Source organism: Dipodomys merriami, unplaced genomic scaffold (genome assembly GCF_024711535.1).
Source record: "Dipodomys merriami isolate MVZ:Mamm:240054 unplaced genomic scaffold, mDipMer1.0.p SCAF_19, whole genome shotgun sequence".
In the NCBI taxonomy this organism is placed as follows: domain Eukaryota; kingdom Metazoa; phylum Chordata; class Mammalia; order Rodentia; family Heteromyidae; genus Dipodomys; species Dipodomys merriami.
In genome coordinates, this window is record NW_027203270.1 from 21,572,159 (window position 1) to 21,592,737 (window position 20,579).

Genomic DNA, 20,579 nt, shown 5'->3' on the forward strand with positions numbered 1-20,579 from the left:
TGAAGGGCTGAGCCTCTGAAGGCAGAAAAGGGAGTAATACTGAATGTTTAAGCATTGGCTAATTAACCACACAGAATGGACTCCTAAGCTGGATTGTCTTCATTCCTAGATAAGATTGCCAGATAAAACACAGTCTATTCTAGGCAATATTTGCTTCTGATTTTTACTAAAAAGTAATGATGTAAAAATCAAATTTATCTGGGTCCCTGCACTTTAGGTTACTAAGTCTGTCAACCCTAGCCAGACTTCTCTGTCCTTGGGTCACTCATCACGGGTCTACTGCTGTGGCTGGGAGGGGCCCCAGACATCATCTGATATTGTCTCTTTTTATGGAAGCCTGCCACCTACCCATGTTTAAACAGATGGTAACAGATTGTTTTCCCCTGAAGTTCTCCTGGGATGCTACTTGTCCTGTCCCTTGGAGAATGGAAGAGGTTTGCCTTTGAGTTTAAGGGTCATGCCTACAATAATGCAGAGAATTTGTGACTGCTTTTCCCAGAAGAACTGAGGCCCTTGGTTCCCAGGAATTCAGACTTTGTAACTTCAAAGCCTCTCTACAGGCACTCTTTCAATTATAGACAGCTTGTAATTTGGTGGGTTGGGAAAAAGCCAGCTTGGTTTGTGGTGGTGATTGTTTTTGTGTATGTGTGGTGAGCACAGGGTGAAGTTTAGAGAAAAAGGTGGGAGACAGTGTGGAAAGTGGGTGTGACTTCCTCTCTAAACTCAGTACTCATATATACAAACACCTGGTTTCATAACACTTGATGTTATGAAATAGTGAGGTCATATGTCAGGTACCTGAGGTTTATGGGAAACCAGGCCCTGCAGACCCTAGAACGTGATCCAATTATTGTCTGCTTTGGTTGTTGACTGGGGTTGAACAGGATGTCAGCTTGCAGCAGGGTTAAGATGTGGTATATATACCAATGGGATTCTACTCATCTATCAGAAAGAATGATATTGTACCATTTGTTAGGAAGTGGAAAGACTTGGAAAAAAAATAATCTTAAGCCAAGTAAGCTAGACCCAGAGAAACATAGGTTGCATGGTTTCCCTCATTTGTGCCTATAAGTCTATAAGTATACATTGGGCATTTAAAAAAAAAGTACACTGGGACATGTTAAATTATATAGAACTCTAGGCATTCACACACAGTGAGATCAAAGGAAAATATTCTTAGGAGAGAAACATAAAGGTAGAATTCCTGTGTACATATGATTATATAAAATAATATTTATTGAAATGAACTCCAGGAGGTGGAAACAAGAGGTTTTTTCTTTGTTGCTGTTTTTGTTTTTCCTTTTGTTTGTTCATTTATCTATCTTTGGGAGGGCCAGAGAGGGTTCAGAAATGGTGGCACAAAGGATGAACAAATACAGTTGTGGCACTTACTAGACACTATGTTGAGAAATGAACTCTACAATTTATGGGTGGGATGGGAGGGAAAACCTAGGAGAGAGTGAGGGAAGGAGTTACATTGTTCAAAAAGAGAAGTAGTCTTTATCTCATTTATATAACTGTAACCCCTCTGTATATTACCTTTGTAGTAACAATAAAAAATACCCACGAACAAAATTTTTTAAAATAAACTTAAAAAACATTTTAGATGATGAAATATTTCTGGAAAGAATCCCAGTGGTGTCTTGATCAACAGGCCTCCTAGTATGTAGGGATGCTAACCAGGATAACAGACACAAGTATCATTAGGGGCTAAGAAGGCAAATAGATAAGTAAAACAGTAGGAAGAAGAACCCTGTAACAAGAGTTTTTTTTGTTTTTTATTTTTGTTTTTGGCCAGTCCTGGGGCTTGAACTCAGGGCCTGGGCACTGTCCCTGAGCTTCTTTTGCTCAAGGCAAATACTCTGCCACTTGAGCTATAGTGCCACTTCTAGCTTTTTCTGTTTATGTGCTATGGAAGAATCAAACCCAGGGCTTCATGCATGCTAGGCCAGCACTCTACCACTAACCCACATTGTCAGCCAGAGCTGATGTTTTTTTTTGTTTTTTCTTTGGGGTCCGGTCATAGGGCTTGAACTCTGGGCCTGGGCGCTGTCCCTCAGCTCTTCAGCTCAAGGCTAGTGGAGCTGATGTTTTTTGAACACTTAATTTGTGTCAGATTACTGGCACTTTTCTGAGTTATTAGTTATTATTAATAAGTTGTGTGTGTGTGTGTGTGTGTGTGTGTGTGTGTGTGTGTGTGTGTGTGTATACGAGTGCTGAGGCTTGAATTCAGATCTTCATGCCCTTGCTTAATCAGCTTTTTTACTTAAAGCTGGCTACTTAAACCATATCTCTTCTTTGGGAATTTTGCTAGTTAATTGGAGATAAGAGTCTGGTGGACTTTTTTTGCCCAGGCTGGCTTCCAGATCTTCAGATCTCAAGCTCAGGGCCTGGGTACTGTCCCCAAGCCTAGGCTTTTTGGTGGTTAATTGAAGAGTCTCACAGACTTTCCTGCACAGGATGGCTTTAAACTGTGATCCTCAGATCTCAGGGTTTTATTTTATTTTTTTGTTGGTCATGGAGCTTGAACTCTGGGCCTGGGCACTCTTCAGCTCAAGGCTAGCATCCTACTACTTGAGCCACAGCACCAATTCTGGCTTTTTCTGTGTATGTGGTATTGAGGAATCACACCCAGGGCCTCATGATGCAAGGCAAGCACTCTACCACTGAGCCACCTTCCCAGCCCCAGATCTCAGTTTTTTAAGTAGTAAGGATAAGGCATGAGCCACCAGTACTCAGCTCATAAGAAGTTTTTAAAGTGTGGGTAGATACTTTCTCTATTTAAAATTCTGTTGAATTTTTTAAAAAAGTAAGTGTGAAGCAAGGATTGAAACTCAGGCACTCTAGCCCTGGAATGCACAGTGGCACAAACACAAAAGACAAGTCACACCTTCCCTCTAGGGATAAAAGGGAGCGTAATGAGGATTCTGACAAATAGAAGGTATGGTGCAACTAAAAGGGTCAGTGCTCTTAAGTCTAGCTGATGGCAACTCTGTAAGAATAAAGGCACCAGGGTTTTCAAGTTTGTTGTTTTTTGGGGTTTTTTTTTTTTTTTTGGTCAGTCATGGGCCCTGAACTCTGGGCCTGGGTGCTGTCCCTCAGCTCTTCAGCTCAAGACTGGCACTCTACCACTTGAGCCATAACACCACTTCCAGCTTTTTCTGCTTATGTGGTGCTGAGGAATGGAACCCAGGGCCTCATGCATGCAAGGCAAGCACTCTGCCACTGAGCCACCTTCCCAGCCCGGTTTACAAGCTTTTTGATATGTGTGTGTGCTTTGCACAGGCATATGCATGTGCACAGTGCTGGGGATCAAACCCAGGGCCTCACAGATGCTAAGCAATTGGTCTACCACTGAACTATATCCTCAGTTCCAAAATCAAATTATAGAATAAGTACTTGGGCAAATCACATTGAGTAAACAAATCTGTGTAGTGAGACCCTCTTAAGAGCTCTGATTTTGACCACACAGGACAGATCATGGCTGTCTTTAACACTGCTCGCTTCTTAAAAATATGAATCAATTTTCAAGACTATCTTATTTTCTTCAGAAGCCTTTTGGTTCTTTCTCCCTTTGTCAAGAAGACCTCATTGGTAGTGAGTTGTGGTGATTCTTGTTCTTGGCTTCTGCTTCATAGAATGTCCCAAGGGTCCTGACATCCTGGTGGTCCTGCTGTCTGTGATGGGGGCCATTCTGCTCATCGGTCTTGCTACCCTGCTCATTTGGAAGCTCCTCATCACCATCCATGACCGGAAAGAGTTTGCTAAATTTGAGGAAGAACGAGCCAGAGCAAAATGGGACACGGTAAGAGACTGGGCTGGGCATTTTTCTTAAGTTTCTAGTTTGAGAAGCAGAAGTGGAAGCAGCAGATGCTCAGAGTTGTGAAGCTCTGCCAACACCACAGTTTTCCACTCCTGCTCTAGATATGAGGAGATGGTTTACCTGTCCCATGTCTTCAGGCTTCCTAAAAACTGATTCTCTACCACACAGTGACTCCAGGCCATGTCATAAGTGCTAATTGAATACAAACAGGACACAAATGAGACACTGTGAAGAAGTTTTTAAAAAAAAATTTATTCTCCAGTTGAAGGAGACAGGATGAACTTACACGGAAAATATAAAGTATACCATAAAGTAGTATTGAAGTCCAAAATATTAATGCACAAATGGAAAAAGATATAACAACCAACCTTTACCAAGAACTTACCATGGACCAAGAACTGTTCTAAATGCTATGTATTAGCTTCTCTCATCCTTTTGTGGGGAATACTATGATTGTTTCCATTTTGTAGGTAAGGAAACTGAGGGCCTGGAAGTTACCTGGTTGTGGTTTTTGACTTGAGGTTGAACAGGAAGTCAGTTTCCTATAGAGTTAGGAGTTTTAAGTGACTAAATGTTTTGGGAAAGAATTTATTTGATTCTTGTTGCATATTTTAAGGTTTTTTTTCCCCCTGGACTTTCCAAATAGTCATTTGATTGCCTAACTGTTCATGGTTAGACTAAAATTTTGTTCCCATCTGTTGGTGACCTCAGGGCTTTATATTCAAGGGTCCCAAGAAACTAGCATGCTTCTGTTAGGACCAGGCATAACACCCTTAGCCTCTTAAACTTACAAACATATTTTGAGTTTCTTTTTGGAAGCTTGAACTCAGGGCCTGGGCACTGCCCCTGAGCTTTCTTGCTAAAGGTTAGTGCTCTACCACTTGAGTCACAGCTCCACTTCTGCATTTTTTTGGTGCTTCATTGGAGATAAGAATCTTGTAGATTGTCCTGTCCAGGCTGGCTTTGAACCATAGTCCTCAGATCTGTGATGTGTCCATTGGCAGCTAAGATTATAGGGATGAACTACCTGCACTTGGCTATTTTGGGTTTCTTGAAGATACCATTAAAGACTAATTGACATGGTGAGATTCATCATTTTTTGTTGGAAAATAAGTTGGAATATTCAGTGAGCCACTTGCCTTTTCCTGGTCACTGGAGACTTTTGTGGCTATGGATTGAAGAGATGAGGTGAAAACCAATCAAGGCTTATTGCAGGAAAACCTGGCTTCTGTGTTCTGACAACCACACTGTTCAGCACTGTTACAATGAAGGAAAAAAGGGAAAAGTGCAAAAGAGGGAGTGGCAGGCAGGGGAAGGTCATGGGAGAGGCTGGTGAAAGCTATCCTGGAATGTTTGGGGTTGCCAAAAGGAAAAAGAAATAGTAGCAGGGGGCTGGGAAGGTGACTCAGTGGTAGAGTGCTTGCCTTGCATGCATGAGGCCCTGGGTTCAATTCCTCAGCACCACATAAGCAGAAAAAGCCGGAAGTGGCGCTGTGGCTCAAGTGGTAGAGGGCTAGCCTTGAGCTGAAGAGCTGAGGGACAGCGCCCAAGCCCAGAGTTCAGGTCCCACGACTGGACCTCCCCCCGCAAAAAACAAAAACCAAAACAAAGAAATAGTAGCAGGATGTCAATCTACCATGTTTATCCTCCTCCAATTTCTTACCCATTCCTGTTCCAGGAGTAAAAATGTGAGTGAGCTGGTCTCCAGTGGCTCACACTTATAATCCTAGCTACTTAGGAGGCTGAGACCTGAGGGTTATCATTCAAAGCCAGCCCAGGCAGGAAAGTCTGATTAAACACCAAAAAAGCCAGAAGGGGAGCTGTAACTCAAATGACTCAAGTGGTAGAGTGCTAGCTTTGAGCAATAAAAGTTCAGGGATGGTGTCTAGGCCCTGAGTTCAAGCCCCAAGATTGGTATACATGTGTGTGTGCATGCACACATGCGCGCGCGCGAGGGCGCGCGCACACACACACACACACACACACACACACACACACACACATTGTGAGTATGAGAGCATTGGCTGTGTTCCAGAGAAGGGTGCCTTGGGCAAACCTTTAGGTCAAGGAGGGTGAAAGAACTCATTATAAGATGCTTTTCCATTCTTTTTTCAGGCCAACAACCCACTGTATAAAGAAGCCACTTCCACTTTTACCAACATCACCTATCGGGGCGCTTAAAGACAAGAGGTCATCCTCAGATCATTGTCACACTGTGCTAGGATTGTGGGAGTCTCTGCCATCATGTTTACAGAGGACAGTGTTTGTGGGGTGGGATTTGGAGTGGGTGGGCTGGGAGAATGTCAGTTTGTGTGTGTGTGTGTGTGTGTGTGTGTGTGTGTGTGTGTGTGTGTGTGTGTGTGCACTGTGCATGGAAAAATGTGTAATTTAAGCCTTGTGATGTGTCCATTGGCAGAGCTCTCTTCCCTTGGTCCTGAGAATGCCTCCTTCAGGGATTCTTCCTGCTTAGCTTGAGGGAAACCTATGGAGCTGAGTGGGTCTTGATTACCTCAGTGAGAAGTCAGCTTTCCTTGTCAGAAGGGCAGGGCTGAGGTCTCTCATGCCAGAGGAAGGAGTGCCGAGTCTTGGCTCTATCCTGAGTTTATCACTTCATGGTTCATATGCCTGTCTCTCAGTGGCTAACGGCTATGGTAGAAACTTCTGGGCTTTGCAGCCCAGTTGTGTTGTTACCTGTGTCTCTATCTTCTTCCCTTTTCTCAGGCTGCAGGGGAGAGAGGAGAGATCTGAGCCCTCAGAGCTGTCTGTGTCTTTAACCATCACCTCAGTTCAACAATCATGAGAGTTCTCACCTCATGAAAGTCCTTGTCACTGAATTCTTTATCTATTGAAAGAGGATGGCAGTGCTCCTCAGGGGTGATGGATGGCCCCCAACCAGTTCCTGATCACAACCCCTCAGATTTGCCTCATTGGCAGCTCTACTCTGGAGGTTGGTTTAGAACTATCATCATCCTTAACTCAGAACCATTGCTTACCTCCTCCTCTCACGCCCTCACTTGTTGCAGACATTTGACATGCACTGGGGATTTCTCTCATGACCAAATGTCTTTCTCCAAGGGAGGGTACAGTGGTTTAGAGTCAGAGGCCTGGCCCTACCCTCTTTTGCCCTTGTCACAGGCAACCCCAGTCACCTAACCCTGTGCCTCTAGGAGTTCTATCCACCCACAGGAATAATTGCATTTACCTACCTCTTGGGTTTCTTGTGAAGGAGACATTCTCATACGTATGCTGAGTGGAAGTGCCAGGATGGGATGATAGCCAGTGGGACCAGCATATGTGGCCTGTTCTCCTAAGGGCTAAAAAACCTCACTTTAACTCAGTCTTTAATCTTGGAGGCTACAAATGAAATTTTATTTGATTTTTCTCTTTAGGCTTGCTTCACTGAAAGGAAATATATATTCATATATATATATATATGAATATATATATATGGTACTTGTGATAAAGTTGTGTTTTTATTTGATCATGAAGAAAGAAAGCATAAGAGAACTTTGCAGACTTGGGTCAAATGCAGATACTTCCATTTGACATCATTAGTAGTTAATTTGCTGCCCAGTTTCTGGGCCTGTGACAACCCTTCTTCTTGGAAGCCTGTGAGGATGGATATATGGTCATGTTGGACCTTTCTGGAGGAGGACAGACTCTGTTGTGTTTTTTTTTTTTTTTGTCCTAACCCAAGAAGTTGCTTGAATAATGTTGAATTTTAATTTTTTTTTTTGGGTCCGGTCGTGGGGCCCGAACTCTGGGCCTAGGCACTGTCCCTCAGCATTTCAGCTCAAGGCTAGCAGTCTACCACTTGAGCCACAACACCACTTCCGGCTTTTTTCTTTTTGCTTATGTGGTGCTGAGGAATCGAACCAATGGCCTCATGCATGCAAGGCAAGCGCTATACCACTGAGCCACCTTCCCAGCCCCCTGAATTTTAATTTTTAAAAAACCAACCCCTCACCACTCAAGAAAAGGGAAAGACCTATAAACAGTGGATTGATGATAAGGAAATTTGAGTACTGGCCTAAGGAACCGTCTTAGGTCAATTTCTTCTCCCTAGAGTTCAGTTTTCTAGGTTGAAAAACAATGTGTTTAGAGCAGCCAGTCTAGAAGGTCTTTTTCAGTATCAGTGTTCCAAGATGTTGGGATTTACTGTGGCATCAAACATGGAGTCAAGATTCTGTGTGTGTGTGTGTGTGTGTGTGTGTGTGTGTGTGTGTGTGTGTGTATTTGTGTGTAGAGGGGCTGGTGTGCTGGAATGTCACACAATGGTAGAGTGCTTGCCCAGAGAGTATGATGCCTTGGGTTTGATTCCCCAATGTAGGACAAAGAAGCAAGTAGGGCATTTTGTTATGTTTGTTTTTTCAATTGGGAGTTCTGAGAGACGTGGCTTTGGCAAGAGTAGATGCCATTCCCTTATAACCTTTCTCAATGAGAATATCATTCTTCCCTTTTCTGGAACCCTCCATCTTTTGTTAGCAGGTACCTCTCTTGATGTAGTACCTCCAGCCCACCCAACCATGACTTCCTACTTCACTTTTCATATACTTGTACCCACCTATTAGGGAAGATCAACCAACAAGAAGTAGCTGATCCAGGTCTAGACATTGAGAATAAACTTTGAAATTAGGAATGAAGAAAGTGACTGAACCCTGGTTTGCCTATGAGTTCCCATTACTATAAGAGACAGGACTGTAGCAGAGGGATAAGTGGGGGGAGGGGAAGGATAGAAGTATCCAGGGAGTTTAGAAATAAGTTATAACCTTTGTCTACAGGGTCCATGAGAGTAGTGGTGGGACCATACTAAGATGGTTGCTATGAGTGAATTATATCACAGGAGGAAGATACTGTCTGTATTCAAAAGAAATGTATCCAAAGGATGAAAAAGAATCAATAGGATCTGAGTTTCTGAAGTGGCCTGATATGCCTTGAAGACCAATATTGTCTTGTCAATATGTGGAGCTAATAAGCAAATAGCTGTCAGTTTTGGCATCATATAGAGTAAACTTCTAGGCAGTATTCTGGCATCAGATAGCACCTGGCACAGAAGGATTGTGGCTAGCTCTTTTGGAGGTAATTCATGCCCATTCTCAGGGTCTGTGAACAACAATGGGAAACTGCACATTGCTGACAGATTGCTGTACAAGAGTCAGTTCTTTACCTCTCAGATATTCCTAGATGGCCCATGAGTTAAGATATTTCTTTTTGTTCAGTATTCCTGGTGGAAATGACCGAGTGCTTTCCTGACTTCCTCACCTCTTCCAATGTTTGAGTTGTGCAACAGTGAATTAAATGTGTTTTCCAAAAAGAATCAGCTGCCTGGTACTTCCTTTGTTATTTCTGTTTCCTTTGAGTGAAAAGTCCTAAGTGTCACTGCCTCACAAATGATTATTTTGAAGTGTGTTCCTAAATATGACAGAAGGATGACTCCTGTGGCGCTTGAACTCAGGGCCTGGGCACTATCCCTAAGCTTTTGTGCTCAAGGATGGTATTCTTCCACTTGAACCATAGCTCCACTGCTGGCACTTGAGTGGTTAATTGGAGGAAAGAGTCTTATGGACTATTCTTCCCAGGCTGACTTTGAACCACAATCCTCAGATCAGTCTCTTGAGTACAGAGCTATTTTTTTACTTAATATTTTTCAAAACAAGCAGGTTATTACTATTTTAAACTTTTTCTTTTTAAATTGGAAATTATTTAAGAATATATGTAATCTCAACAGACAATCAGCTTAGCCTTCATTTTATTTGTGGGAATCATAAATAAGTAAAAGCTTAATGGGAATTTCTGTTTCTTTTTAAGGCAATCTCTCCCTATGTAGTCCAGACTGGCCTTCAACTTGTGATCCTTCTGCCTCAACCTCCTGAGTCCTGGGATTGCAGGTGTATGCCACCATGCTCAGCATGGCAAATTATATACATGTGTTTTACTTAAAGACATTTGATATTTTGGGGTCTTCATAGAGTTGTACTTACACAAACTTAGAAGGTATAGGTCAACAGCCCCAGGTCACTTCTTTTATGGTTTGTTTGTTTTTTTTGGCTGGGGTGGGGGTGGGCAGAGGGAGGGCACTGCCCCTGAATTTTATTGCTCAAGGCTAGTGCTGTGCCACTTGAACAAAAGCTCCACTTTCAGCTTTTTGGTGATTAATTGTAGATAAGAGTCTCTTATACTTTCCTGCCTATGCTGGCTTTTATTTGCAATTCTCAAAGCCTCCTGAGTAGTTAAGATTAGAGGCATGAGACACCAGTGCCTGGCTTCATATGACCTCTTGATACAATAAGGACATTTGGTAGACATGAGCTGTATGATCTGGCTGCCAGTGGATCATGGCATATTGTTTCCTAGTAAACTTTAAAAATATTTATTTATTTTTGCTTTGTTGGGAATTGAACTCAGGGACTCATGTATGCTAGGCTAGTACTGTACAACTCTGAGCTACACTCACAGCCCTTTTGTTTTGCATTGTGTGTGTTTGTGTGTGTGTTCTAGAATCACCCATTAAGCTCTGCTGACAGCATTCTAAGCTTTTTGTAGTTAGCTTCTTAAAAGTTTTTTTGCATCTCACAGACCAGGTCACTTGCCCAATGGATGATGCTACTCACATTCAGCATGGGTCTTTCCTCTTCAGTTACTGATCCACATGCCAATGTCTCTGGGAATAACCTCACAGACACATCCAGAAATGTTCTTTTTTTTTTTTTTTTTTTGTCAGTCATGGGCCTAAACTCTGGGCCTGGACTCTGTTCCTAAGCTCTTCAGCTCAAGGTTAGCGCTCTACCACTTGAGCCACAGCACCACTTCCGGCTTTTTTTTTTTTCTGCTTAGGTGGTGCTGAGGAATCCAACCCAGGGCCTCATGCATGCTAGGCAAGCACTCTACCACTGAGCTACCTCCCCAGTCCCAGAAATGTTCGTTAATCTCCTAAGCAACTCTCAGTCCAATCAAGCTGACAATCAAAATTAAGCACCACAACTTTTTTTTTTTTTTTAAAGAAAAAGGGAATGTATTGATAGGTTTGTACTAGAATTTGCTTCTCCTGACCCTCTTAAGTTAAACCACAGTTATAATCCTTTAACTCTTGGCTTCTTTAGTTTGAACTCTATAGTAACAGAGCCATCTAATGACCATGAAGACCAATTACAAGGATAGTTCCTGAAAATCATAGTGATCCAATTTTCACAGAGATACATTTTCATGACAACATGTACTTTGTAAACAAGCCACTTAAAAACAATTTCTATTTGATTGTGCAATACAACATGTTTATGGAAATAAACTTTCCTCATTTGTTTGGTTTGACTAAAGTGGGCAACGAGACAGTCTTGGATGCTTATGATTAGGGTTAAGTATATCATTAAACGAACATTTAAAACTCCACTCATTGTGGCTAAAAAAGGAAAATTAAGAACATGATTGCTTTCCTTTTTTTTTTTTTTTGTCGGTCATGGGGCTTGAACTCTGGTTTTGGGTGCTGTCCCTGTGCTCTTCAGCTCAAGGTGAGTGCTCTACTGCTTGAGCCACAGCACCACTTCTGGTTTCTAGTGATTTATTGGAGATAAGTGTCTCAGGGACTTTCTGCCTAGGCTGGCTTTGAACTGTGATCCTCAGATCTCAGCCTCCTGAGTAGCTAGGATTACAGGCGTGAGCCACCGGTGCCTGGCTTACAATTGCCTTCCTTGCTTTCTTGGCAGCTGCTAATGTCAGAATGATATGACATCAAGCCCTTGCACAGAGGAAACTTCTGTTATTACTGTATATTATTGAAACATGCCAAAGAATGAACATAGAAAGCAGCATTTAGAAAATGTAAGAGCCTTTAGATAAAATGTCCATTGTAAATGAATCTTTCACATTGTCCCCCCAAAAGAACTATGTTAAGCAAACCAATTCCACAATTAATTGTGTTTTATCTAATATGTTAGTTGAGTTTTCCAGTGACTCATACAATTGGCACAGTTCTTTAGAGAGGTCAGAGTTTTGGGTGTGTAATAATTACTTTGATGGCCAATGGAAATTACTAGTTGAGAAAAAGGAGAAATGATGATGATGTCCAGTGGATGTTGTTTTTTTTTGACCTTTATAATCACCATTGCAACAGAGGTCAGTAATTGTACCCCATTATTTATTTTCTCCTTCCCAGTTTCTCTTGCAGCTAGATGTGCCATGGCTATCTCATAGGCAGTGGAAAAAATTGCTTGCAACTTGCAGTATTGCCATTTCGACCAAGGGGGCATGCCTTTTTCTTCCTTCCTTCAGACTGGAATGAAAATGCATTCCATTCCAGAAGTATTCTGAAAGTTAAGTAGCCATCATGAATGAAGACGTGATCCAGGTGACTGATTGTATTAGTTATCTGTTAGTGCATGAATCATCCCACAATTTAGCAGTTTAAAATAACTCACATGATTGTATAGCTTCTGTGGTTAGGAGTTCAGGAATTTAGCTGGGTGGTTTTGGCTTAATTTCTTATGAGACTGAGGTCAAACTGTTGGCCTGGATTTCAGTCAATTGTAGGCTCAATGGAGCTAGAGGATGTTTTTCCAAAATGGTTTACTCACATGACTTTTGGCAGAAAGCATCATCCAGGTTGGCGTTCCTCACTCCTTGGATGTATCCAAGGCCTATTTGAGTGTTGGCGTGACATTTCAGCTGCTTTCTTTCAAAGTATCCAAGGGAGAAGCCACAATATCTATCTTTCTTTCTTTCTCTTTCTCTCTCTCTTTCTCTCTCTCTTTCTTTCTTTATTTCTTTCTCTCTCTCTTTCCTTCCTTCCTTCCTTCCTTCCTTCCTTCCTTCCTTCCTTCCTTCCTTCCTTCCTTCCTTCCTTCCTTCCTTCCTTCTTTCTTTTTAAGAAAACTGCCTTGAGTCTATTAGTTGGTATAGAGAAATCTTTTTTTTGGGTCTGGTCGTGGGGCCTGAACTCTGGGCTTGGGCGCTGTCCCTCAACTCTTCTGGGCCTGGACTCTGTTCCTAAGCTCTTCAGCTCAAGGCTAGCGCTCTACCACTTGAGCCACAGTACCCACTTCCGGCTTTTTTCTTTTTGCTTATGTGGTGCTGAGGAATCGAACCCAGGACCTTATGCATGCAAGGCAAGCGCTCTACCACTGAGCCACCTTCCCAGCCCTAGAGAAATGTTTTAAGTTATCTGAGAGGAGGGAAAAACCTGAGAGCTACCATGAGAATGGGTGGGTTCTCTGGAAAGAACCTAGATAGAGTGAGGAGAAAGGAGAACTGTGAATAGAGCCAGAGCCTGTAGTCTAGGCAAGAAAGCCTGCACCACCTTCAAGAGTCTATATTCCTCAGCCTGAAACCAAATTACCATTTCCTTCATGGTGCTCTGGAGAAGGTACTGGAGTATGTGGAGCTGAAAAGGATTGTGTGACTACCTTTTATCAGAGAGAGTGGCAAAGCAGGAACTTTTAGACAGCTCAATTTATAAAAGCTACCAACGGTTTCTCTTCTAGAAAGAAGTAACAAGTTAAGAAACTCTTTGAGGGACTGGGAATGTAGCATAGCGGTAAAGTGCCTGCCTAGTATGCATGAATCCCTAGGTTCAATTCTTTAGTTCCACATAAACAAAAAGCCAGAAGTGGTGCTGTGGTAGAATGCTAGCCTTGAGCAAAAGAAGCTCAGGGACAGTGCCCAGGCCCTGAGTTCAAGCCCCAGGACTGGCAAAACAGCAGCAACAACAACAAAAACTTGAATTAGCACCCAATATGTCAGGTGGAATGCAAAGAGGGCTGTTTCAGCCCAGACTAAGGAAAGTCAGATGGGTTGGACAGCATCAATCATGGTTGACTTCCAAGTAATGGTAGCAAGATGACTGGTCAGTTGTAATCTTAGGTAAGTTATAGATATATGTATATAATCTATATATTAGTATTATTATGCTGAGATCAATGAACAACACTTCCTAGTTACCTGCATAAGGGCTGTGCTTGCAGCCAGCTTCATAAGACAAGGTACTTAGATTTTTTTCTTCCCCCATCTGGCTTGTAGAACAGTCCTGTTGTCAATTGGGATACCTCCCTCACTCTATCTTTGGTCTTTGCTGAACACTTGTTCACCATATCTCTGTGTAGGGAACTCTGAAGCTGAGCTCTGAGACCTGGAAAAGGTTTAAGAGGTTGGAATGCCACCGTGACAGTACTTAGAATGCAGAGAACTGGTTATGGAAAGGTTAAAACAGCCAGCTCTGGAGAGTGTTAAGAGGCTGGAATACCACCCCCTTCCTTAGTGCTGGAAGGGCACTTAAGAGTTGGACCCTGAAAGCGAGATAAAGCAGATTCTTCTTCCCAACCAGGATGATGGGCATGCTGAGACAAAAAAGCTTGACTTCTGGAATTCTTTTTTCTTCAATGTTTGTAAATTAGAAGGGCTACCAGTTGGTGTCTGGGTTGGAGAGTTGCCCAGTTATACTCCACAAAATCAGCCTTACCAGCTTTTCACCCACTTTGATGTCTGTCACATAATTCTCAAACACCATGGGCACATGCAACTTTGGGAATTGCTCCTTGCTGAGACCATAAGGCTAGCACATCTTCTTGTAAGGTCCATCACCAGCTATCACACCAGTTTGTCCTAGATGGCAGTCATCACTTACAAATGCATGCACCATGCATTTTAAAGTTGTTCAAAGTGCCTTGAACTGCTCAGATGAAGGCCTCTGGCACAATTTCCTGGTTAGCCTCTTTGCATGGAACACACCTCTCTGTGAATCATAAGCTCAGAGAAAAGGACAGGATGCTCAAGAGGTGATGGCAGACTAATGATGAGAAAACCTACGAAGGGTGATGAAGAGTGGAATATTAGCAAAGATGGCGAGTGCAGGAATGTGGGGAAACAATGCTTGCTACAAGATTGAGTTTTATATCACATGATCACTTCTGACATATTCAGAATAGCCCAATAAAGCCAGCCAATAGTTAAGAGGATGGGAATAGTTGCTACCTCTTGAAGGAGGAATGTTTTGAGCAGAATCATTACTCCCCAAAGATACCCACATCCTAATCCTCTAACCTGTGGGTATGCAATACAGGACTTTGTTAAAGGCATCAATGATTTGACCTAAAAAGATTATCCTGATTTATCTGGGAGGGTCAATATAGTTACTCTGGCCAGTATAGTCAGAGTAAGAGTGAGTGAGTATGAAATGTGATAAGGAAAGTAGGTTGGAGTAATTTGGCCATAAATCAAAGGGTGCATATAGCCTGTAGAAGTTGGAAAATATAGGAAGGGATTCCTGCCCCCTGATCCCCCTGCCCTCTCCCCAAACACACACACACACAAACACACACATGCACACACACACACACACACACACACACACACACACACACTCACACACTGGAAGAAATACAGCCTTTGATTTCAGTCCTTTGACTTCAGTTTTATTATGGAGTTATGATATCCAGAAATGTTAGATAATAAAATTGTGTTGTTTAAGACATTAAGTTTAAGGAATTTTTGTTTGTTTTTGTTTTACGTGGCAAGTATTGTTGGATGTATTTTAAAATTACCACTGTCTAGCCTCTGGCCACAAATTATTTATAGCTCTCTCACATGCAAAATAAACTCACCCCTCCCATGGCCCCAAATTTCTTATCCCATTATAGCATCAACTCAAATTTCAGAATTATATTCTCTAAATAGGTGCAGGTGCAGCTAAGTTCCTTGGGTGTAATTCTTTGTATATAGTGACATAAGAAAGACCTCTAATTCCAAAGTCTTTGTGCTAAAGAAAAAGTTATATGCTCCATTCCCTCAACAATTAATATGAAATGGTAGGCCAAACTGGATGGGCAACTGCTATAAATATACGAATAGTGGAAAAAATGAGGTACAGAGAAGTCATCGGTCCACAGTAATTCTGGAATTCACTGGGCAATGGGTTTGCAGTGCCACATTTGAAACCTGGGAATAGTTCTCCATGGCTATTCATTCTAACTTCTGGGCTCTTGACTTTACCTTCTGTGTCACCCTTCTCATGAAAGTTAGCATGTGTTTGTGCCTGAATAGATTTCTCAGATATCATTCTGTATCTAGAGCTGTGGGGGCCCAAAGGACTCTTTCCTTTTTATATTTTCTTGATTTTAGTCCTAGCTGACAGCAGTACAACTCTCTCAAAACATTTTTGAGTAGACAATAGCTATTCCAACAAATCTTTTTGAGATACATCTTTGAGATATGTCCATTGAAAGACAAAGACCTTAAAGGAGTCAAGAATGCACAATGGGAAAATGAAGATCTCTTCAATAAATGGTAATGGGAAAACTGAATATCTATATGCAGAAGAATAAAATTGAACCCTTTATAAAACAACATACAAAAAAATCAACTCAAAATGGATAGAGGGCTTAAATGTAAAATTTGAAATTATAGTTTCTATAAGAAAAGTTCCATGGCATTGGCCTGGACAATGTTTCTTTTTTTTTTTTTTTGATGTGAGTTTGAAAGCACATAAATAGATTGGAACCAAACTGAAAAGCTTCTGCTCAGCAAAAGGAACAGGAGAGTAAAGAGACAACTCAGTGGGAAAAAAGATTTGTAAAGTATACAACTAATAAGGGCTTCATATGCGAAGTATATTTTAAAAAACCAAACAACTTGTTAGCAAGTAAAGAAATAATCAGCTGGGTGCCAGTGGCTCATGCCTAGCTATTCAGGAAGCTTAGATTCAAGGATCACATGATTTGAAGCCAGCCTAGGCAGGAAAATCCATGAGACTTATCTCCAATTAATTGCCACAAAAGTCAGAAGTGGAGCTGTGTGGTTCAAGTGGTAGAATGCTAGCCTTGAGCACAAAAAACCTCAGGGACATTGCCCAGACCCTGAGTTCAAGCCCCAAGGAGTGGCACACACATAAAAGTAATTAACCAAAAAACTGGGCAAAGCATCTGAAAACATATTTCCCCAAAGAAGACATTTACAACAGGTATTATGAAGAAAGTGTGGTATCTCAGTTTCTGTCAGTAAGAATGCCTGATATCAAAAAGATAAATGACAGCTACCCTGAGGATATAGAGAAAAAGGAACAATATTATTAAATTAATACAGCCATTATGGAAACAGTATGAAGATCTCCCCTCATGAAGAAAAATGGGGTTAGTATATGATCTAGCAATCCCACTTCTAGGTATATCTCTAAAGGAATTTAAATCAGTGTGTCAGGAAGACAATTGACACTCATGTCTTGCTGCACTACTCCAAATGGCCGAGATATGAAGCCAATTGAAGTGACCATCAATGAAGGAATGGATCAAGTAAACCTGTGTATGTAAGGGAATGTTATTTTAGCCTCAATAAAGAAAGAACTTCTGCAATTCGCAACAACATGCAGAAAATGAGTGGACATTATGCTAAGTAAACAAAGCAGAAAAATACTGCAGCGTTTGATCTGTACATGAAATATGAGTAGGCGATAGAATGTTGGTTGTTAGTGACTGAGAGGGAACATACGATTCAAATGGTACAAAATTTCAGGCAGATGGGAGGGATCCTGTTCTAAAATCTGTTGCATATGTAAATGTACACATTTACGTAGAGTAAATGTACATTTTAAAAACTGTGGTCCTTTTCAGATGTCTCACCCTTTAAAAAGATAAGTGAGCAGATGACTGTTAGTATAAATTTTTTTTAACATATCTAAACATAGACGGTTGAATTAATTTAGGGAAAATGACAGATGGAATAAAAGAACTAAAGGATGAGTATCACGGAGTGATTGAAATATCGTTTTGAGGGAGGGCGGAGGCATTCACAGGATGGACAGAAGGAAAAAACAGAAGTGGGGTCAGACTGTGAGGGCAGGACAGAGCAGGGAGCCAGTAGGACTGAGGGCGACATTCATGTCAGGGTTATGGGGAGCACCGTGTGAAGACAAGAGGCCCCCCAGTTGTGTGCAGGGCCTGCAGTGCCAGGGGCGGGTGAGGTCACAGGCCCTTGTGAGGTGGGGCGATGGACGCGGCCTCAGCGCTCCCATACTGGAGGTCAGTCAGCTGCTTCCCGCTGCTGGGAAGCCTGCTCATAGAGGGCTGCATCCGCGGGAAAGACTGAGGCACCCAAGGAGCGCTCAGTGGGCGGAGCGTCGGGCTCGGTCAGATGATCTAGGGGGCGGAGCCTCACAGCGCGGAAGCCCAGGATGAGGGCGGAGCTAAGGTACGGTTTCCCGCGACGGTCCTGAAGGGAGAATGGAACACTCCGGACCGCCCAGAGGGCCTAGACCCCTCCGGGGACAGACGTGAACCTTGATGAGGACGAGGGAAGCCTTGGAGACTGGGGGAACAGGACTGGTGTGAGGACCAGTTGGGAGGTCGTAACAGAGTTGGGTGAGGGAAGGTTCCAGAAAGGAATGGGTCAGTCATCGGAGCCCAGAGAGAAATGATGGACGGTTGCTGGGTCCTTTAGGAATAGTTGTTCTGAAGGGAGGAGGGGCCCCTGCGTTTTGGAAACGCCCCTGCTCCTTCAGTGTGTACCCTGTCCGGGCACTGGTTTTGGTCTTGCCAGGTCCCAAAGAAATTGCCTCACAAAGGCAGGGCCCGGGGGGAGCCTCTGTGAGGTGGAGGCTCACTCAGTGTTTGTTAAGCAAATGTGGTGCCTGGGGGACATTAGCGTCTAAACAGTCATGAATGGTAATGGACACAATGAAGTGTGGGCTGCAGTTGCTGTGAATGGACATTTGCCAGGGAAAAAGTGAGGATCCCCTTGTGAGAGAATTGAAAGCCAAAAAGCGGAGATATGCTTTGTGAAGCCATGTCCTGCAGTCCCTCTTCAGTGAAGATACTCTCCCCCTTGTTTTCTTCTCAAACCCTTATGACTCTTATTTCCCCCACAGCTGCTTTGTGTGTGTGGGGGGGGTGAGGAAGGGGGTTGTGGGGCTTGAACTCAGGGCCTGGGCGCTGTCCCTGAGCTTTTTCACTCAAGGGTAGCGCTCTACCACTTGAGCCACAGCGCCACTTCCTGCTATCTTGTTTCTCTCTTTCTTCTTGGCAGAATCTGAGCTGTTTTGTTTTCCTATTCTCTCTTGTTTAAGGACATTGCCTCCTCACCATACATTGCTTCTTTCAACATGCAAAACCTAAAATGTTATTCAGACTTGTCTTGACCTAACAGTAGCATTTGCCATAGTTTATTATTCTTGGAAGTGTTTTCTTCACTGGGCATCCAGGAATGTAGACCCACCTGGTTTTCTTCCTACAGTAATCAGCCCATTCAGAAAGGATTTCAGATCCTGTCACCTTTTGCTCAGAACTCTGCCACACACCCTGCCCCTTCAGAGTTCAATGATCTGCTTGGCTCCCTTAGGCTCTTCCATCTGCTTTTCTCCTTTTCCTTTGCTTCCACTGCTTTAGCTTCAAGTACTTTCCCAGTGTTCTAGAACATTCTGGCTCCTTGCCACAGGGCCTTTGTGTACTTGCTTTCTTTCTGGTTGAAGTGCTCAGGAACAGATTATCTGGCTCCCAAATTCAGTTTCCTTAAGTCTGTATTCAAAAGTCTTTCTCTCTCAGTTAATCATTCCTCCTCATCTTCTCTCTCCCTTCCCCACCTTTTCTCTCCCTTCTGCTCCAGGCCTTCCATTGTCCTGGAGGCTCAACCCACTCAGGCACCTGAACCACACCCTAGCCTTCTTTTTTTTTTTTTTTTTTAATTTCAGTTAGAGCCTCCCTGATCTTAGACTGATCTTAGACTCCCTATCCTCTTGCCTCTACCTCTGCTCTATCTCCAAGTAATTAGGATAACAGGTGTGAATTACTACACTCTGCTCTTGGCCACTCTTTCAATTTGCTGAATTTCTTCCCTAGTACCACACTTCATAGTCCCCTCACATTTACTTTTTCCCTTTATTACTTACTCGATTATATGCAACATATTTTATACTTTTCTATCTTTGATTAGAATGTAAGTTCCTCATGGGTCAAGACTTCATCCTCCCTTTTTATAAATCATGTCAAAGTGTTAATCATAATATCTAACATAATATAACATAAGCCCATTCAACAATGGGATTGCTGTTTCAGGACTTCTGTTTTACAGGGTTTATTTGAAAAATAAATATAAATAAATATCAATATACTTATTTAGATGTTCATTTATAGTCATATAAATATATAAACCATATAAATAAATATAATAAATATAAATGTGAATTTATTTCCTCTTTATATCATTTGAAATGTATTGCCCTAACTTCTACTTATACTGAAAGGGACAAACTTTAAGAGACTAGGTGATATTCTGTGATTTTTTTAAACTTTTGTCCATCGAGCTCTGTTGGTGACATTTATTAGGTATTATACTCTGAGGGTGACATTAAAGAGGTAACTTCAGGTAGGTAAATCTAATAACTTAAGTCTTCTAAATAGACAAATTATTTTTCTATTTTTCTTTTTTAATAGGAAATCTTTTTGTACTTGTTCATGACCTTACAGTCCTGAAGGCCAGAATTTACCTCTAAACAGAAAGATGGAAAGAAAATCATATACTTTTGGCAAGGTATTTATTTCAAAATAGTTTTTAAATATTCTTCCTTGATCACATATTGCATTATCATACATTCATAATCATTAAACAAATTTAAAGCATAGTACAATTCTTAAGAACCTGTCTAATAATGGAGGTGACTTTCTAGCTCTTTTAGTAGAGTAACACATGTTAACTGTTATCCAGTTACTCAGCTCTGTATGAAAAGATGAAAAGAGTTCCTGTAGTGTATGGTGGAATTTTTTTGTTGCCATTTTGCATTCCAAAC

At 42.0% G+C, this 20,579-nt stretch overlaps 2 protein-coding genes across 2 annotated transcripts in view; both read left to right on the plus strand.

Moving 5' to 3' along the window:
* The window catches only part of Itgb3 (integrin subunit beta 3), a 64,298-nt gene extending 55,172 nt beyond the window's left edge, over positions 1–9,126 (plus strand). Inside the window, exons 14-15 of the mRNA XM_070027699.1 lie at positions 3,639–3,805; positions 5,939–9,126. Of these exons, the coding sequence (XP_069883800.1) occupies positions 3,639–3,805; positions 5,939–6,004 (233 nt within the window). The 3' untranslated portion in view covers positions 6,005–9,126. The remainder of the gene's footprint in view (positions 1–3,638; positions 3,806–5,938) is intronic.
* Positions 9,127–18,030: 8,904 nt separating this feature from the next.
* Efcab13 (EF-hand calcium binding domain 13) overlaps positions 18,031–20,579 on the plus strand; it is a 90,994-nt gene continuing 88,445 nt past the window's right edge. The window contains exons 1-2 of the mRNA XM_070026907.1: positions 18,031–18,143; positions 20,227–20,323. Coding sequence (XP_069883008.1) covers positions 20,294–20,323 — 30 coding nt within the window. The 5' untranslated portion in view covers positions 18,031–18,143; positions 20,227–20,293. The remainder of the gene's footprint in view (positions 18,144–20,226; positions 20,324–20,579) is intronic.